At 46.3% G+C, this 19,664-nt stretch overlaps 1 protein-coding gene across 5 annotated transcripts in view; it reads left to right on the top strand.

Annotated features, from left to right (window-relative positions):
• The window catches only part of SLC4A4 (solute carrier family 4 member 4), a 199,896-nt gene that overhangs the window by 116,969 nt on the left and 63,263 nt on the right, over nt 1-19,664 (top strand). For all 5 annotated transcript variants that reach the window (XM_044428216.1, XM_044428220.1, XM_044428217.1 and 2 more), the window contains 5 exons: nt 530-606; nt 11,599-11,756; nt 16,072-16,159; nt 17,333-17,487; nt 19,298-19,411. In XM_044428216.1, the coding sequence (XP_044284151.1) occupies nt 530-606; nt 11,599-11,756; nt 16,072-16,159; nt 17,333-17,487; nt 19,298-19,411 (592 nt within the window). The remainder of the gene's footprint in view (nt 1-529; nt 607-11,598; nt 11,757-16,071; nt 16,160-17,332; nt 17,488-19,297; nt 19,412-19,664) is intronic.

The following is a 19,664-nucleotide window of genomic DNA, read 5'->3' as shown; positions in this document are numbered from 1 at the left end:
TCTGACACGATTGGTGGGGAGAAGGGTTATGTTAGGACATCATTCAGATATTCTTACAAGCTGTGAGTTCCTGGTTGGGTAAATTAGGGTAATGCTTATAGTGTTCCTAACTTATGACCCCCAAAATGAGTCAAGTACCCATGAATATAAATGCAACACTGCTGAATCAAAACAAGAATCCGTTAAGTCCCACATCCTGTTACCTTCAGAAGCCCGTGAGATGCCTCCTGGAAGTCCAGAAGCAGGAAATGAAGACATGGCACTCCTCCAGGTGGCCTGGGATAATGGAATGATGTTGGAGAGTGCCATGTCAGCTTATTTTGCAGTTGCCAAGGGCAGGCGCTTGGTTTGGCTGATGGGGATAGCGTTCTCTCTTAGACTAGTTTAGCTGTTATATTCTTTGATGATTTAGTCTGTTATATTAGGCTTACAACTACCTTGGTCAAGTATTACTGCATCCTGGGCCTCTGTGTCCTTCTCTGTACTTTGCAAGTGTTGCTTTAACAGGATCTCGATCTTATACCTCCAGGTAGCCCAGCCATGACACATAGAAACTTGACTTCCTCCAGTTTGAATGACATCTCTGACAAACCTGACAAAGAACAGGTAAGCTTGGTGGTGTACCTGATGCACATCCACTTGTGATGATGTACCAGCAGAAGATGTGATGATGTTCAAGAGGAGGAGAGAGTTTGCGGATGATGGCAAAATCATGAGCCCTTGGCCAGCTGCTGCTTTAAGAACTGGTTGTTTTTGGAAGCCATTGGTTATTGCCAGTGGTAAGACAGAAACTCCTGGCTTGGTGGTTTCATGCTACTTCCAAGTTGCCAATTTGTAGTTTTTGCACAATTTCTCTTGTCTGTCAGTGGACCAAAACTAGTCTGTCCACACCTTTCCTGCAAGAGAACTCTAAATTCAGCCAAAGTTCTTCCTTACCGCTTGAGGTTCTCTCACTCATTCACATTCTGTGTGCCTTCAAGAGCTGGAATTATGTCACTTTTAAGATGTACCTTAATTGGAAATGCAGTGCATGAGTGAAGCTTAAGTAAAGATGAGTAGGGATTTAAAAATTTGACAGGACTAAATTTAAAGCTTCCACTTATCTTGGGAATCTCTTTCATGTGTTAGGCTAGTTGCTGGCCTCTTTCAGTGTTTGAATTCTTTGGAGTCCTGTTGTGCATGTTTGAAACATTTTTATCTCCCTCTGTGGCCACAGTGAGTAATGCTTTTCTCTAGACCACCTGCTCTCCATGACCAGTGGCCCTCTTTCTTCTCCAGTCTACTGGAATTGGCCAGAAGGAAAACCTGGCAGCTCTGAGAGTTCAGCCCAGCCTCTGTGAGGCACCTCCAAAAGATGTAGGCTGTGATTCTGACTTTGGATGAGGAAGACCTGTGGGAGGTTCAAGGCTCCGGTGGCTGGACTTAGGTACAAATAGCACAGCACTTCCAAGGAAAACACTTTTAAAGCCATGGGAATATTGAGCAAGAATGCAGATGAGAAGCAAGAGTAAGTAGGTATCCCAGGGTTAGATACTAAAGGAGCAACCCAAAATAATTCTAAGCCATTTGCTACCAAAGAGATTCTTCACGGAAAGGCTCCAGCTTACAAACAAGGCATCATTAGCATTCCTGGCCTGAACAGGGGGGCTCTAACTGTTTCCCAGTAATTTGGTTTCAGTGCTTGGATCTGCCACATTGGCTTAAGCAGCTGCCTTGATAGGTTGCTAGAAAAGCTTAACTCTTCTGTAGCAATTCTTTTCAACATGGCTTGCTGCATGGCATGGATATTATTTTACAGAATAAAAGCTGATTGATTAGAAGAACAAATCCATAACTTGTCTCTGAGGAGGCAGGATGACCTCTGGCAGCAGCAGGTAAAGGATGTGGCATCTTCTGCATTGTCAGATATCTGACTACCTTGACATAGGAACTGCTAAACACCACCCAGTATTGCACGAGGTAAATAGAAGGGGAGCTAATGTACTATATTTACAGCAGTCAAGCCAGCAATATTTATAACAGTCAGCCAATGGCATGGATATTTAATTCTGTGGTTGTCAGAGGGAGTGAGTTAGGGCTAGGTTTTACTCTCCCATGTATGTACCAGGCAAACATGCTGAGCTTTATTAATTAAGCAATTGCTTTATGTAATTTGTGGATCGTTGTACAGCCAAAGCTCTCAAGAGTGAGAGACAAAAATAGGTACACAAACTGCGCTTAGACTGTACGGAAATTCCATTATGTTGCAGGCAAAATACATTGTAACTGCTGTAGGAACCAATTCACATGCAACCATGTTCTGCTGTATGAATTACACAAAAGGAGAACTTGCTCATTTCTTCAGCTTCAGGAGACTTTCTCCCCCTTGGTGACTTAAACTGCGGATTTACGTCTCCCGAATTGAATCCACCTCGCTCTCTCCATTATTTTTCTTCGTCGTGGTCTTCACCACTTGGCCCATGTTTGGCTTTTCCATGGCATTTTGTGGCCCTTTGATGCTAGTGGAGACTGCGGTTATGTGGTATCACAGTGGTAGACTCCATTATGCAATTAATAAGTAAGAACGTGACTGTCAGCAGGATAGTAAGAGAGTAACCAGGGTTCAAGTTAATTGGTGTTCTTGCAGGGCCTTATACAGCCACAAAGGGCACACGGCAGTCTGAAGTTGCTGGAGACGTGTTTTTCTTCCTCAACTGGCATGCCTGCCAAGATTTGTCCTTCTTACATTTCTAGGTTGCATTTAACTAAATTTAAAATTTTAGACTTTGCTCTTGTTAGCTCGGTGTGTGTGTCGTAAGACCTTTTTCTGTCCATACATGCATGGGGGTTACATCCTTAATGTCTTTGTTGAAAAAGCAGTTTGTTACTCAGAAGCAGCGAGGTCAGTCTTACCGAACCGAAGGTAGCCGTTGTTGTTTGACAGTGCAAAGGAAAAAAGAGAGGAGAAACACGTCGGGGGCTGTGCCAGGCAGAAGCAGAATAATGTTTGCTGACCTTGGTCTGCCTCTTTCCTGACCTAATCGTCAGGTTGCCAAGTTTTGATTGCAAAAAGACTGGCCCCTTGGGCTAGGCTAGGGAAGGGGAAGGGGAAGGGGAAGGGGAAGGGGAACGGGAAGCGTAACCGCACTGAATGGGGCATGGATGGAGCCTGGTGGAATCAGTTAAGGAGCGATGCATTGCTAGAATATAGGAGGCACTGCCAGTATGTCAGGACAACTCTGGACTGGCTCTGGTGTAGTGGCAGGAGCGTTGCACTGGGACGCAGGAGAAGCAGGTCCTAGTCTGGCAGCCCCCGTCTCGTTTCTTTCCTCCTTTTTGTCGCATTTTCAAACAGCGATGGAGACCTTCAGTGAGGTGAGCTTCACATACGCATAGCAGGAGCAAAGTCTAAAATTGTCTTGGTTTTCTTGCAAGAAGAGAAGGAGGCAAGATATTTAAGCAATGGAATCATTGCACAAATGATTGTTTCCCGTGGTAGGGATCACTAAAGATGAGGCAAGCCATTTTGATAAGAAAAACATCGGAAACTGCTTATGAGAAAAGAGGTTGGTATGATGCATTGGCAGTGTGGTCTAGTGCTTAGAGCATGGCGCTGGGATTCAGGAGATCTGGGGGATTTTGAGCCAGGCATAGTCAGCCCGGCCTAACTCACAGGGCACAATGGAGAGGAGTGGGGTGAATATACAAGTCACCTTGGCTTCCTTTCAAGGGGGGAAATAGGTGGGACATTAGATAGATAGTCCAATAGATGGATGCATTCCTTGCATCCAGGGGTCTGAAGGGTCTGAGTGGGCTTGGTAGCCAAACAGGCTTCAGGTAGCCAGCTGCAGAGTTCCAGTTCCATCGTGACGTTGCAACAGTATTACGTGAACTTACCAACATGGCAGCTTTGGCGCTCAGGCTTTATGTAGGTTGAGTTTATTAGACTTTTAACCTAAGGTCTGTTCTGAGCTTTGTACTGCGGTTTCCCCCTTCTAAAATGTTCAGACCACTGTAGTCATTCCTATTTATTTATTTATTTTCCGATTTACATCCTGCCCTTTTCCTACGAAGGGCTCAAGGCAGCTTACATCATTCTCCTCCTCCATCTTATCCCCACAACAACAACCCTGTGAGGTAGGTTGGGCTGAGAGTCTGTGACTGGCCCAGAGTCACCCAGTTGGCTCCATGGCTGAGCGGGGACAAGAATCCGGATCGCCTGAGTCCCAGTCCCGTGCTCTTCACCACTACGCCACACTGGCTTTTTGGGCAAGGTAGTCTCTTCCTTAGTTTCAGCAGGTTTCCTTTGGAGAAATGAGTGAATGAGAAATGCTCTTCACCACTACACCACACTGGCTCTGTGGTGAAGTCCTACCCCAACCCAACTTCACCATGCATTTATTTCAGTTTCCCAGCACTGGGGTTAATTGCTTGGCATTCGTGTGAGAGAACTCTTATGCAATGGGCGAAAATGGTGGCTTGTTGCTGAAGCTCAGGGGTGCGTTGCTGCTTCCAAGTGCATTGTGCCCAGTGCATTGTACATGGACTGGTTAATGCTAGCAGAGCATGTCTGTGCTAACTCTGAGAGTTCTCCGGGTGCCACCCGATGCCCTTACAGAAGTTTAGCTATTAAGCAGTTCTTACATTGCTTTTTCCTGGTAGAAAAGTGAGGTTGTTCCACTTCCTCCCTTAATACTTATGCTCCTCGTTACTGTTCCGCTAGCTCCTTTTTTCCCCAGATTCGGTGAAAATAGCACTTCCATTTTCACCTAAGCTCGCATGGTTATCACACACGTGAAGCTGGGATGTGTTGCAACACCCTGAGTCACAAGCAATCTCTTTTAGTGTCCCATTTACCTAGGAAACCTTCCTGATTAAGGAAGATGAAACTCCGAGCAGATGAAAGTCGCAGATGGGCTCCGCAGTGATGCCACCGCTGTGCTGCTTAGTTGAAAGGTGATGATTGGCTGCCCAGATTTGGCATCGTGGCCGAATTTGGGCGGAGAGAGCAAGAATATACCTCAGCCCCCTCCAGCCTGGAGTCCTCCAGATGTATGGGACTGCAACTTTGATAATCCCCAGCTGCGATGGGAGTTGGAGTCCAGCATACCCGGAGAGCACCTTGGTAGGGAAGGCTGGAGTGTACTCGCTGGAGAAAACTGAGCTGGGATATGGAGACGTCTTCAAACGCAGTTATTTGATGCCTTCTGTTGGGAACAGAAGCAGACTCCATTGTCTCCTAGCATAAAAGAATGTATCCTCGCTGAGCGCCCTGGCAGAGGGTTTCTCCTGTTTGCGGGTTAAGTGAGCAGCACACAGGAAACTGGGCACCTGTGGCGTCGCCCTCCCTTCGCTCTGCTGGCATTCCCAGGGAGGAAATTGTTCAGTTCTTCGTGCTTTGTTGAAATGTCCTTGGCAGCCCCCAGGGGCAATGAATCTTAAGCCTCCCTCCCCCATCCCAGGTCAACTAGCAGTAAAAGTTATTAAAGAAAAGTTTGCATCACCTGGCTTTTCAGGTTACTCCGCTTTATGCTGCCCTATGGGGAACAGCAGAAAATATGCTTTGATACGTGTGCACCTTGCAAAGCATAAACAACTTTCCCTTTCCTCTGGGAAAGCCCAAGCTTGAGATGCAGGATGTGTTTAGATGGGTCTTGCCAGCTGCACCATTGAATGGTCAGTGCACACAGGGATCCCTTGTCCCACTGTTTGCGGCACTTTCCTGACTCCTGTGTTCCCATATCAACAAGAGAGTCTCCCCCACCGCCTCTCGTGGGGCCGGTTCTAAAGTTTAAAAAGAATTGGCCGGGATGCAGGAGGGCTTTGCGCTCGGTCCAGGCAGAGATGTGTCCAAGACTTCCGGCTGTTCAGAGCTCATTTCATTGATGGGATTGTGTAAGGGCCTCTTACAGCCTCCGTCTTCTGTCCCTGATCTGACTAGTGATTGTTTAACTTCTGCAGTTGGCAGTTCCCTAAGGGCTGAATCTGATTGCTCTGATGTGGCTTTGATGTCCTGGATTCACCCTGGAGGACTCCAGAGAAAAGGGAAACGGATTTGCATAATGCCTGGATTCTAACACCTGCACAGGTTGCAACCAGCTTGCTTATAAAACTGAATTCCATAATTTTTGAAGCCCATGGCTTTGTTTTATTGTGACTCTTTGATTGCTGCCAGACGGTTTTAATTTAGCTGGAGCTGTTTAATGCAAGCGGGTCCCCGGCAACGGTGAATTGTCACTTGGGATTTTCACTGTATTGCAAAGTGAAATTCATTGGACCAGTTTGCCTGGAGAGTTTGCTAAACTGGCTTCCACACAATGAATTAGACACACAGACCTTCTTGAATGGTCCTTTTGCTCCATCTCATTGCAATTTTAGTTTATGTATTTGTGGTGTGCAGTCCGGAACCAGGATAAAGGAGGTGAACTTCCCCAGAGAGGTCCGCCTGGCGCCGTCGTTACTTGTTTTTCGGCGCCAGGTGAAGACCTTTTTATTTAAACGTCACTTTAATTGTTAACAATATTTGCTTATTTAACTGGCCAGGGCGACTTCTTTTATATTTTATATTTTTATTTATTTTATATTGTTAATTTTAATTTTATATTGTTATTTTTGTATTTTATTGTATTTTATTGTGTTTGTAAGCCGCCCCGAGGCTTCGGCAAGGGGCGGCATAGAAATGTTCTAATAATAATATAATAATAATAATAATAATAACTGAGGCTAATGCTGGAGGAATAAGAGAAAAGGAAGGGAAGGCCAGGGTGTAATACGTGTGGCGTTTCCAAAGGGCTGTCCCTGGATTATAGCTTAGATGCTTTACCTGTTGTCTGCTAAACTTCCCTCTGCCACATACATGTGTATGAAGCTGCCCCCTTGCATGTTCAACTATGCTCATGCAAGGAATCTGGGGGAAGGGATCCTCGGAGAGGAAAGGGTGGTCATATACAATGCAAAGGCAGGGAATTGAACAACAGCTAGCATTTGATGATTTCAGTGTCCTAAGCAGTGATATTCCCAGGAGATCAAAGATCCTGGCTTGAGGATCTACTTTGGACCGCCATGGGAATGAATTCACTTGTGAAGTGCATACTTAATACTTGGTGCCTCTCCATCATTCAGCTGATTCCCAATATTTGCAAATCCTGCCTGGGGATTGCTAGGGATTCTAGGACTTTTCCCATGGAAACGTGCACAGAACTGTGCCTTCAAGGCACAGGAATAGAGAAGTATCTTCAAAGGAGTCCACAAAAGCAGGGGATTGTAGGGATGCTTTCGTACTGGACAAAATACTCCCAACTCCTTGGTGCCTGAACCAAATTTCGAGGAATTCAGATGGCTTGATGGTGGGGGATTTCCCCAGTTCTGGGCACACTGCAGATATTCTCCAGTAGAGCTGAGTGATGCCTTTGGCACCAGATCCAAGATCCAGGTAAATTGTTCCTGAAGCACTTGCCTCGGTTTATCTTGGGTCAGGACCCACACAAACGTGCTCCACACAACAGATGCTCTGCTGCATTTTCTGGATTTGGGCATGATCTGTCTCTCTTTCTACTGAAACTGCCATTCGTAAGAACAGGAGCCTACTCAATCTGCATATTTTTAAATGAAAAAAACTTTATCTGGATTTTATAGTCTGCCACATCTTGCAGACCATCACTGTAAAAGCAGACACATTTAAAGTTGTGTTAAAACTTCTGAAAGTCCTTCTTCGCTCCAGTCTCTGTCCTCATGGCGTCTCCAGTTTGGGGTGGCGTGCCTGTGTGTCTGCATGCAAGTCGGACCCCAGCTGGCTTAGGAGAGTCATCCTCCATTATTGTTGTATCATGATACCGTTGCAACGCATCATCTGGAGGTGCAGATAGATGCCCTGGGGATATATTTGGACACCGACTGAATTTCAGAAATCTAGATAATCAGAGGATATAGAAGTCAGACCTTTCTGGACAGTGGGGCAAAGTTTGCAGTTTCACAGATCTCTCCTTCACTCCGGTCTATTGTTTTTCATTCTCCTTGGGTTGGAATGGAGGAACAGAAGGGAGCCGGGTAGAAAGATGAGGAGCTAACTTTGCTAACCCGTTTAAGCTGTTGGCAGACGATCCCAAGGAAGGATGTCTGAGCAGCTACCGGAGGAAGAGGCTGATGAAGGGAAGTGCACTGAGCGTAATCTGTGAATTACTGTGAACTAGTGGCATTACTGGGATTTCAGCTGAAGGTTTCTGAGTGGGTAGGGTCATCTGGGGACAAAGTGGAGGAGGAGAAAAATGCGTGAGATACAGGAGAGAGATTACCAGGAGAGAAAGTGCTTTGCTTCACTCTTTAGTCCTCTGTAGCCTGTATAAAGAATGGATGCTAAGGGAAATGATGAACCGTGCCTTAAATTGCACCACAAATTCTGGTGTGGGGGGGGCGGGGGGGGCAAGGGCTATAAAGGCTGCCTCTCACTTCTGGAATTTTTACTCAATCCTTTAGCTTTTTTGCAGAGGATTCTCAGAGGACCTGCTTGGTTTGTGAGGGCATAGATCCGTCCTCTTGAGCCTCAGTTGTCCCATGTGAATGGTGAATGCACCTTAAAACTTACCAAGAGTTTCCCACAGCTGCACATGGCAGACAAAGGGTAGCGTTTTTCATGTTGTTTTTCTGGGAAGCTTCCCTGATTTTCTCACTGAGGACTCCTTGATAGGTTTTTGAGGCGTCCTAAAAAGCAATGATGCAAAGAGATCCAACCAGTCAGTCCTAGAGGAGATCAACCCTGCCTGCTCTTTAGAAGGCCAGATACTGAAGACGGAACTCAAATACTTTGGCCACTGAATGAGAAGGAAGGACTCCCTGGAGAAGAGCCTGATGCTGGGAACGATTGACAGCAAAAGGAGAAGGGGACGGCAGAGGTTGAGCTGGCTAGATGGAGTCACTGGGGCAGTGGGCGTGAGCTTGGGTGGACCCCAGGAGATGGTGGAGGACAGGAGAGCCTGGAGGAATGTTGTCCATGGGGTCGTGATGGATCGGGCACGACTTTGCGACTAAACAACAACAAAAAACATATAAGGATGCCTTGGCTCCTTTCCTTTGTACAGCTGAAACCAGGGTGGGGTTGCTGCCTCCTTCCTCCTTATGGGCAAAGCAGATGTGAGCTTTTTTATTGTAAGGAGACCTTAAGCAGCGGTGGCTCCACCAGAGTACATATCTAAGCAGTATATCTATGTAGCCAGGCAGCTCATTTTCTTAAGGAGAAAAATGATTTTCTCCCTAAATTACCGGTTCAGAATTCAAAATTACCAGTTCAAAGATGTCCCTCACTTTCCATATCATACCGTTTGTGTGTCCTTTTGGAAGCAAATGTCAGCTCATAATGTATCTGAAGGGGATATGTGGAAATTGTGTATATGATATTGGCTAGTACACCAAAAACTTGAATAATTGCAGTTGGATTATTATTCCATCTGTACTGTTTTAAAATGGAATAAGAAGTGGAAACTTTTTCCCTGTAGAAGCATCTGAAATCAATTCATCACGTCAAGTCGGTCTGGAGTTAAAACCTTTTCTTATGCAATTTCAACCAACAATAAATCACAGAATGGTACACAGGCCATATTTTGTTCCATGAATTATTGTTTCTTTTCCTAGTTATGAGACACTGGTGCTCACTACTAATATTGCAAGTAGAATTCACTCCTCTTCAGTAGATAAATTTACTCTTGTGTCATCCTATTAAAATGAATGGGATTCTATCTCTGTCACTACGGCAGATGAGTGTGCTTTTACTGCCAACTTCAATTTTCATAATTCATGCTTTTTCTCATAACGTATGTCTTATTCTAGACTGATAGATGGAATCGCATATATTGCAAACCTGCCCGTTGGTTATGGTACAAGAGCTAAAATGCACCTGATTGGGCTTATGGTTTGTTGCCCTGGTTCACACACCGCAGCAATCTATTTTTATATCAGATACAACATGATAGTTGTGCTGAGTTCTGCTACCTGATCGCTTCAGTTGAAGTGGCTCAACAAAGCAGGGACTTTCCATGCCTGGGTTGTTTAGTCTGCATGCAAAACAGGATCTCTAGGTTGCTGCCAGAGTGACAACACAAAGTTAAATAATCGAGGGATGGAGCATTCCTGGATTGCTTAGCCCTTCCCGTGTAGTGAGGGCTACTGAGAGTAGGGCCAGACGATATGTTAATGTGGGCCGAAACATGGGTTATTCTGTTGTTTGAATCCTGCTGAGAAACAAATGCTTTTACATTTTCCTAGTGACTTGTATTTTGTTTGTTATATTTCTGGTTTGGTTGCTGTACCAGAAAAAGGGCATGCTGATGAAATAAGCAAACCCTTCAAGGAGATATCTGCAGAGGGACTCTTCCTGTTTCTAAGGGAGAATTCCTTGAAAACCAAATAAAGGGATGCCCTCCCCGGCCAAACTGACATAACTTAGGGGGAAATGCAGGCCATCTAGCCAGCCATAAGCCAGCTATTGGCCCTGGCGCTGATGTTGTGCGACAGGACTCTGTCTGGGATATGCTCAGGGTCCTGTGTGAAAGGAGAGCCAAATTACCTAGCAGAAATAAGGAAGGATAGGCATGAAGCAGTCCCATCCTGGCAAAGCAAGAGGTCACTGGAGAAGAGCCATTGCTGCATTAACATTTCCATGAGTATCAGAAAGCATTCTCAGTGATTGTGGCATGCTTTGCTAATGCGCTCATATTGTTCTGAGACTGTTTTGGGCAGCATTTCACTTCTTTGACCACCTTGACTCCTCAGTTGTCCACAGTGCTGTTTAATTCTAATGGTTGTCAGGAGCTGAGTTCCCGTCTTCTTCCTTTCAACCAACAGACCATTCTTTGGCAAAAATCACTGTATTTCCAACATATAGCCAACAAACTAACAGCCAACAGAGGAAGAGTCCCTGAGCATGCACAGAGTGGTTTGTTGAACCCAAGCTGGAAGCTATTTCCAAGGACCCTCCTTTTCCAGAGCCCTGGGCTCCACGCCTGGGTGTGCCCCTCTGGAGAAGAGCTAGCCCCTGAGATCTGACAGGCCCTCTAGTTGGCTGGCTCTTCTCTGGGATCAGAGATCAGACCAGGCTCCTCTTGCTCCTCTCCCAGGTCCTGTCCAGCACTCCCAAACCCCTCATTTCCCAAGGTCTGCCTGAACACCTGGAGACGGCAGCCTCGAGATAAGCGCTCCCTCCTCCACGGTCATCTCTGTGTCCACAGACCTCGCATCCCAGCCCTCACGACCCTCATCCGAACCCTGGAGAGTGTGCCAGGAGCAACTGCCTCTTTCCTTCCCAGCAGTGGCGGGTATGTTTGCCCGTGTTGCCACGTGGCTGCATCCCGTGGGACGATATCACAGGCATGTTAAAGTAAATAATGGGGAGTCTCAGATTAAGTGGCTGTAAAGGCAGACAAAACTGAGGACAACGGAGGAGAAGGAAGCCGTCACTGTGAATGAGCTGCAGCTAGACCCACTGAGAACATCACAAATGTTTATATTGATTGGTTAGTTCCTTGCTTTGGTTGGCCTGCTAGAAGATTTCTTATGCATTTTGCATCTCCTGCTGTCAAGGCAGATGTGCTTGTGCTAATGGGACTATTGCCTTTCCCTCTTTCCATGCAGCTGAAGAACAAGTTCATGAAGAAGTTACCGCGAGATGCCGAGGCCTCCAACGTGCTGGTTGGAGAAGTAGACTTCTTGGAAGCTCCTTTCATTGCCTTCGTTCGGCTGCAGCAAGCAGTTATGCTCGGTGCTCTAACAGAAGTCCCTGTACCTACACGGTAAATGAGCACCCTCAAAGGTGCTGCCACGTTTCGCAAGTCAAAAGAACAGGGAAAGGAGCTGTACTCAATTTTAGAATAATCACGTTTGTAATTCAAGCAAAAATGTCACTGTTTCCAATACATAGATCCTGGGAAGCATACTATTTGCAGGTTAGGGGCTCTGAGTCCTTCCCAACTGTAGTGACATATCTGGAATAATTTGTAGTCTCGCAGAATCATGCCATCTCCAGTGCAGCCTTTCCTAGTTAGCTGACCAAGTTGACTGTGTGGTGATGGGGGTTGTAGTCCTGAAGTTCAGGGCAAGTCGCTCTTTCAGAGCGAGAGACACAGAGCTGCAGAGAGAGATTGACCGTAAGGACCAGACTCAGGGTGCACATGATGCAGTGGTCCAGCCTTCCCCAACATGGAGGTCTTCATAGGCATTTGGATGGACCCCAGCTCCCAGAATTCCCATCCAGCAGAGCCATTGACTGGAAATTCTGGGCGTTGTAGTCCAGATGTGTTTGGAAGGCTCTTCACACAGTGGTCAGCCAGCTGTGTGCAGGAAACCACAAGCAGAACTTGGGTTAAGCAAATGCTAAAATACAATTTGCACAATATATGCAGTAGCAACATTTGGATCTGTTTCTTATTTATAGTAGCAGTTGCTTTCTGTGCTTTCTCTAAATCCCGGATTCCAAAAACGTTTCCACCTTGTGCTGTAGCACTTCTGTTACATTAGCTTTGTGTGCTCAAGAGATTTTAGAATTTGTGTTGCACTAGCAAAAACTCCCCGTCACATTATAAACCTCTATTTCAAATGAAGAAACTCAAGGACAAATTCATCATCTGGCATGGGTATAGGTGTGTGTGTGTCGGAAGGGGGAAAGACACTCCATCGGGGAAGTCCAAGCCCTTGTTGCTTTGGGAATCCCAATCGCATATGCTATTATAATCCAGCATGACGCTGCTTCTGCTCCTTAGCGGCTTCCCTGGAGCCTAATGTTTTGTTTCCATGTAGATTACATCGTATTTAATATCACATCAGTATGCGTAAACACACATGCGATGTGACAGTAATAGAAACCCATCTGGTCAGTATACAACTAAAGAGCAAGTAATTTAATTTCAGGCAGTAGTCAGCACACTGCATAAACATATTGCAGGGCAATGAGTGTGGCGTGGAATTCTGAGCTAATTAGTTGATGCTCCAGTGATCCCATTCTAATGAATGAAGGAGGCATTGGCCCTATGAATTTACTGGAGGAGGGGGTTTGGTTTGGATCCAGCGGCTTTTGTCTGGCCAAGAATTGGGGGAGGGCTGCAAATGGGGAGGGGCAGGTGAGGGCCAAAGGTGGAAGGAGGGATTGAAAGCAGGAAGGCATCAGAGAGGAGGAGAAAAAAAGACGTGGAGTTGCTCTGTGGTAGTTCACACTCTGTTTTGTAGCAAAAGCTTGCAGAATGCGAATAGCCAGTTTTGGGAGTAGATGGAAGACAGCAAGAGCGAGGCATGCGTGAGGAATCCATTCTGGGGGTAGGAATGCATCGGATTTTCTCAGCTGAGCTCCCTGGACTCCGGCCCACTTTCTCTCTCCCCACGTCTGCCTCGTGCCAAGTGTGTGCATGGAGGTCTGCCAGAAAGCAAGTTCAAGCGGAGTTCTGCTTCCACACGCAGGCTTTGCGTAGTCTGCGCAAAGAATTACGCCCTTTGCCTTCTTTGCACAAAGAGTCCACTGGTGCTCCTGAGGGTCCATGCACTTAATTTTGGCTCGACCAGCTTCCTGGCTGGTCCCAGTGTGGGGAAGGAGTCTGGCGAGTTCAAGGGAGATGGATTCTCAGCATCCCTAGTGACAGAGACTCAAACACAGCCCCATAGTTCCCTGTATGGGGGAACTAGCTCAATTGCAGAGGGATCCATAGGGATCCTGCTTAGGGATTCTTGGGGGGACCACTGACTTGCATATGGAAACTGCCCACTTCAGTTGTGTACATCTCAAGTTAAACTTAGCAGGTAGCAGATGCTGTGATCCATAACCTTTCTGCCTGGCATGCAGCCTTCAAGAGTTGCTGCCAGTCAGAGTAGAAAATATTAGGTTAGATGAACCCATGATAAGGGGGTTCATATGTTCTCCCCAGTTATTGAAAGAATAGGAGAAGTGGCACCCAGGAGCAATTCCCTCCCGCAGCCGTCCAGTGCGTGTGAGCATGGGCGACTCCAGAGCACCGTTCTTTTCCCGCTTGCTCACTTCTTCGTTCATTCCTGCTGTTTCCCTTTTTCTTCTCCACCTGGGCATTAAGCCGCTCTCTTTGTTGGTCCCCCACCCGGTGGAGAGCAACTTGCAACCCTTCTTTCCAGATTCATTTTAATCCAAGTCAGAGAAGAACTTGGGAGTGTCTAATGCTCACCTCTGCTTTGAGACAAGCATGCTCAGCCATCCAAAGCTCATTTTCCGGGTCTCAGCCTGGCCAAATCTTGCTGGCATCTCTCTCGCAAGCATCTTTCAACATCCCTTACAGCGGTTCTTTGTTTTAGCAACTGCTATTTATTTTACAGCAAAAATGTCAGTATTATTTATTCTATGACTATGTTTATATATCATCATCAGCAAGCTTAATGGAATCATTGTGGAGTAAGCTATGCACTTGAAAGCTGGTAGGATATGAATGTCAAGGAATGATTGGCAGCTCTATCCAGGCATGAGGCCACAGGTGTGCGCCTTGTAGTCTGCCGGAGCCAGGTGTCACCATCTTACAGTTGTCTTTTTTTCATAATTGGCAGGTGTCCCTTCCCTGAAGGAACTGCTTGTCTCAGTACATAACTACCCCACTTCTCTCCCTATCCCTCTGTGTGTGTGTGTAAGTGTAAGTTCTATCATAAAAGCTTTAGAAACGTTCTCTGTGATGTTCACACTCGCTAGCAATTGCATGAGATGTGCTGGAAACAATTAGAGTGGTGCTCTGCTGAACTTGAGTGTTCACCACACGGTGCAGTATCTCCCATCAGTCCATGCGGTTTCCAAGCGGAGAGGCTGCTCCACATCCAGTGCAGGGCACAAGGCAGCTGTGGCAGCAATTGCTGTTCTTCTGTTGCTCATGTGCTGCATTTCAGCTCGATGCCTGTTTCCGGATGGCTACAGGAAGCGCTGCAGAGGGGCAGGGAAGGAAGCTGGGGCACCGTCTGGCTGTGCAGGAAGTCCGCTGCCAGGCTCCTTCCCTCTCCACCCCCCAGGATGGCCGTGTGGCTCACGTGGAGGCCAATTTCTGACCTCAGAAAGCCAGGCGGTCCAGAGCGGCGGGCGCTGCATTTGGATCTGCAAGACCTCAGAACTGGGGCTCCAAGGAATTTGCTCCCCCTGCCTCGTGGCAGTGTCAGGAAGCTGTGGGGCAGCGCCTGTAACCTCAAAAGCATTCAGGCCTGTTGAAAACTACTCAACTCTGATTAAATTGCTGGACTACATGGTACGCCAATGTAAGCCTTGCTCTGTTCAAGGGGGTTTACCTTCAGATGAGTCCACATTGAATCACAGCCTTAAGTCAGACCCTCAGGTGGAGGTGGGCTGCTTTTCGGTGGTTGTTTGTCTTTTCCCTGCCTACTGTCTCAGTCTTTCCGATGATTCGGTTCCATTTGGCTTTATTTTTGTTCCCTGCCTTCAGAGTTCTTGCAGACAAAGACAAGCAGTACGTTTTTAAAATAAATAAAACAAATGTCGCGCATTCGACCATGGGCCGTATCTTTTGTCATTGTCTTTGCTGATCAAGTACTTGGGTGTTCTCCTAGATATCCCAAATGCCAGGAAAATTGGATCTGGGCTGCATCCAGATGTACTTATACTTAGAAGAGACCCATTCAGATTAAGATGATCCAAATGGCAGCCATAAGTGCATGGACATTATCGAGTCTGCTCTAAGTACGTCTTGATCTGGCCTACAGTGTGAGGGGACAATTTTCTTAATGTAGGCTGCTAGATTATGAAAGTTTGTTAGTCAATTACTGCATAGTGTTGCTTTTTTCTGGATCATTCCCATTGTGTATTTGCTGTTACTTAATGGGAGTTATGGAACATTATGTACTTCTCAAGGAAAAAAATCTTCATAGCTTAATTTGTTGCTATGCATTCAGTAAGTGGGTACTTACATCTTTGTAATGTTAATGACACATCAAGCTCTCCTGCAGCCTTAAAAAATTGCTGCTGGTGTGAATTTTATGACTCTCCGTGCTCCATCGCCTTTATTTAATTAGTGCAAATTTTACTCAGCTTATTACAGCTTCAAGAAAATAAACGCTTTGAATCACAGCACTGTTTTCTCTCTCCCCGTTCCCCTCTGGGGTCAGGTTTCTCTTCATTTTGCTGGGTCCCAAAGGCAAAGCTAAATCGTACCACGAGATTGGTCGCGCCATTGCCACGTTGATGTCCGATGAGGTAATCCCCCGTCCGTGCTGATGGGTTCAGTAGACAAGGTTGCTTTGCTTTAGCTTGCATTGGAAGCATTTCTCCCATGAGCACAAAGAGCCGGTTTTGCAGTGCTTCCACAAAATGCTCGGGACAGGCATCTTACGAGCCTCCAGGGGTGGGGATTTTGCAGGCTGGGGGAAGTGACAGTGCAGCAGGAATGGGTTGCTGCAGTGGCCCTGAATCCTGGCCCTCTCTCGGGGCAGAACTCATGAGGCAGTAACAGCCCTGCACTTCTGAGCATCGATTTCCACCGAATAGCAGTCAAGTAGCTGGACTGAGAGGTGGCTTTCCCTGGGGAAGAGGTTGGTGAGAGGATGGTGCAAATTGCTCTCCTGGCTTCTTGGTCCCTTCCAAAGTCCTTCTGCCCCATCAGTTTAATTTCAGCTGGGTGTAGCCCTGAAAATTAGTCCAGCTGCTTGGTAAAGCATCACCCTGGTGAAGCTGTCAGTCAAGAAGGATTCAGCATCTCTCTCCCAACCACTGCATCTTTCCTGAAAACATTTTCATGCACTTACGGCATGGCCTTGTGGTATCCCCTGCGAACAAGGATACGGGCCAGCTGCTCTCATTTCATAAGAGATTTTAGGTGCTAGATTATTTGTTTTTTGAAGTAACCATTTGTGAAGTAGCCCTTCGAGTCACTGGGCAGCCGCTGGGAATGCCACTCTGAATTGTGTAGGTGATTCTAACCTCATGGGATTGCTGCAGATGCATCATCAATAGGCTTGAGAAATTTGGGCTTGGGGGAAATGCACCTGTTGGGCAGGGTGGGGAAGGCATGGTCCTTCCAGTGTGGTAGGACTGCGGGTCTCCTCACCCCAAACCTCGGGCTGTACTGCAGGAGTTGCCCCATGTGCCCTAGCCCTGCTTTAGGAGAAAAGCTTTTTGCTGGTGGGGGTTCTGCTCCTGCTGATGGTCCACGCCAGGGAGGGGCTGAGGCTTTTGCCGGGAACATGAGCTTTACCTAAGGCCATTCCAGGTTCTTTGGTGTTTCCGGGTAAAAGGATTGGAAGGGGCTGACATGCACTGCCTAGTCCTGTAAAACCTAGAGCGCTGTGGCCAGTTCTCAGGTACATGGGCAACCTGACCTCACACAGAGGTACCTCTAGACTGAACCCTCTCCTTTCCCCACTTTTGCAGGTATTCCACGACATCGCCTACAAAGCCAAAGACAGGCAGGATCTGATCGCTGGCATTGATGAGTTCTTGGATGAAGTCATTGTGCTTCCCCCGGGAGAGTGGGACCCTGCCATCAGGATAGAACCCCCCAAATCCCTCCCTTCTTCTGACAAAAGGTAACACTCCGATGTTGCACGAGCCTCTTTGCAGCTGGCGAGTGCCCCCTCGCTGGCCAACGGTGCTGCTGAAGGGAACCCTTGAACTTGGGCCAGCTGAAGTCTAAAATATGTGTTGATTTGGAACCAGATAGCCACAGCCACAGAGAATCTATTGTGAAGAGCTTCTAAGCTAGAGAGCACCAGCAGGTACAGGGGATGAAACCTGTCTTGTGGTCCCAGGATTTATGTCCAGAAAGCTCTTGGCACTCTTCACGTGTTGCAGCCCCTTGGAAATCAGGCATCAATCAGGTCTTGCTGGCTCAGCTACGAATGGAGAGAAGGAAGGGACTCTCGTAGGAAGCCAAGTATTGACTGACTGATCAGCACTGGATCGGTCTACCACTAACTTATTTGGGGTGCTTCTGGATGTGCAAAACCTACAGTAGATCATCTGATCCCTTCTGCTCAGGCCTTCAGTTTTTCTTTAAGCATCATATATGTGTTCATGAAATATACATTTCTCCATATCAGAAGCTTGACCAGTCGTACAATTGTTGGCACTGGGAAACGGGGAGTTGGATTAATGACGTCTCCAGTTCAGGCTAGTTTCTGCAGACCCTGGGACTGATTTCCTTCGCACTTTGATCTGCGAGAGATCATCTGTTTGAACAAAAGGCAGTGATTTTGCTTCCAAGGCAGTTTCATATGCAAATTTATATCTGGGTATAACATGCTGCTGTTTGTTCCGAGCTAAATGCACGTTCTAGATTGCTAAGCATTTCTCCCAGTAGTGCTAGGAGGCACAACCATTCTGCAAATAACATGGATAGAAGGAAATCTAAATAGGGGCTTCCTCAGAGATTGTTCAAATTCATGCTCAAAGCTTTCTAAGGAAGATGGAGGACAGACCCCCAGATTGGCATACGTAGCTATAATACGCACCTGGTTCAAACTTAACGACTGGTCAGGCCTGGCTTGATGGATGGGCAGTGATTACGCAGAAGCGCTGGTTCTGAAATTCAGCCTCTCTGGAGCCCTGTGCATCTTGCAGAGCCATGAAAAGGTTTCTATGACGTTTCAGAACTATGGGCTACTTCCCATTCCAAGGCTGAGTTCTAGTTTCTTGTAGTTTTTCCACCAAACCTTTTATGTTATCATTTATATGAGATGTAAACAAACAACCTTCATTGCCCTAGATGAAAGAGCTGGTAGCATTTTCATTCCTAGAGATGAGTAAGAATGTATGAGAAATTTGCTTCAGTTCAATTTTGGTTAGGACATACACATCGTAAGTTCCTGACCATACATGGACTTGGGTGCAACCTGCCATCCAGGTTCATACATTTCTAAAATTGCAACCTGATTGGCAGACACAAAATGCCTTTGGCAGTTTGCATACATTTGAAAAATACACATGAAATAATGTGTACTGTTGAAAAATTCACACAAATATGCTTTAATCAGTGGGAGGAGAGTGCCTCCATTTCAAAAACATGGAAAATTATGGAAAATTTTGGGAAATTATGTGGAAAGGGGAAAAGGGTTTGCAATCTGATACAGACTCAGGCTGGAACTATCTTCAAGATGGAATTCAGAGAACCTCTGCAAACTCAAGTTTCTTATACCCCTAGTGTTATATTACGTTGTAAGTCACCCAGACAGCCTATAGCTAGTGGGGTGGCATATAAATTGAATTATTAAATTGAATTACTATTATTATTAGTTATATATGTTTTGTTAAAGTTTACTGCAGATTGGCATATATGGTAATCCATTATATTTGCATACACTGTGCATGCCCGTTTGAATTTTTCTCCTTTCTGCACAGGAAAAACATGTATTCAGGTACAGAGAATGTGCAAATGAATGGAGACACCCCCCATGAAGGAGGAAATGGAGGAGGAGGTCATGGGGACTGTGAGGAGTTGCAACGGACTGGGAAGTAAGTGACAAAATGACATATTGTAAGAAGGCACCTTTGGCTAGTTGGTCAGTAACACTGGAATATAATATATATTATATATATATACAGGGCTTTTTTTGTCATAGAACACATCGGAACAGCGTTCTGGCACCTTTTTTTGGCGGATTTTTCCACGTGATTTTGAATCACTCTGTCGGGTGTAGCAGGTCGGCGGCAAAATCATTAAAATAGTGCATGCGGGCTGCTTGTGTGTCCATGCTGGTTGTGATTG

The sequence above is a fragment of the Varanus komodoensis genome, unplaced genomic scaffold (assembly GCF_004798865.1).
Source record: "Varanus komodoensis strain SLA01 unplaced genomic scaffold, ASM479886v1 scaffold2, whole genome shotgun sequence".
Lineage (NCBI taxonomy): Eukaryota > Metazoa > Chordata > Lepidosauria > Squamata > Varanidae > Varanus > Varanus komodoensis.
This window is presented reverse-complemented; position numbering and strand designations above follow the sequence as displayed.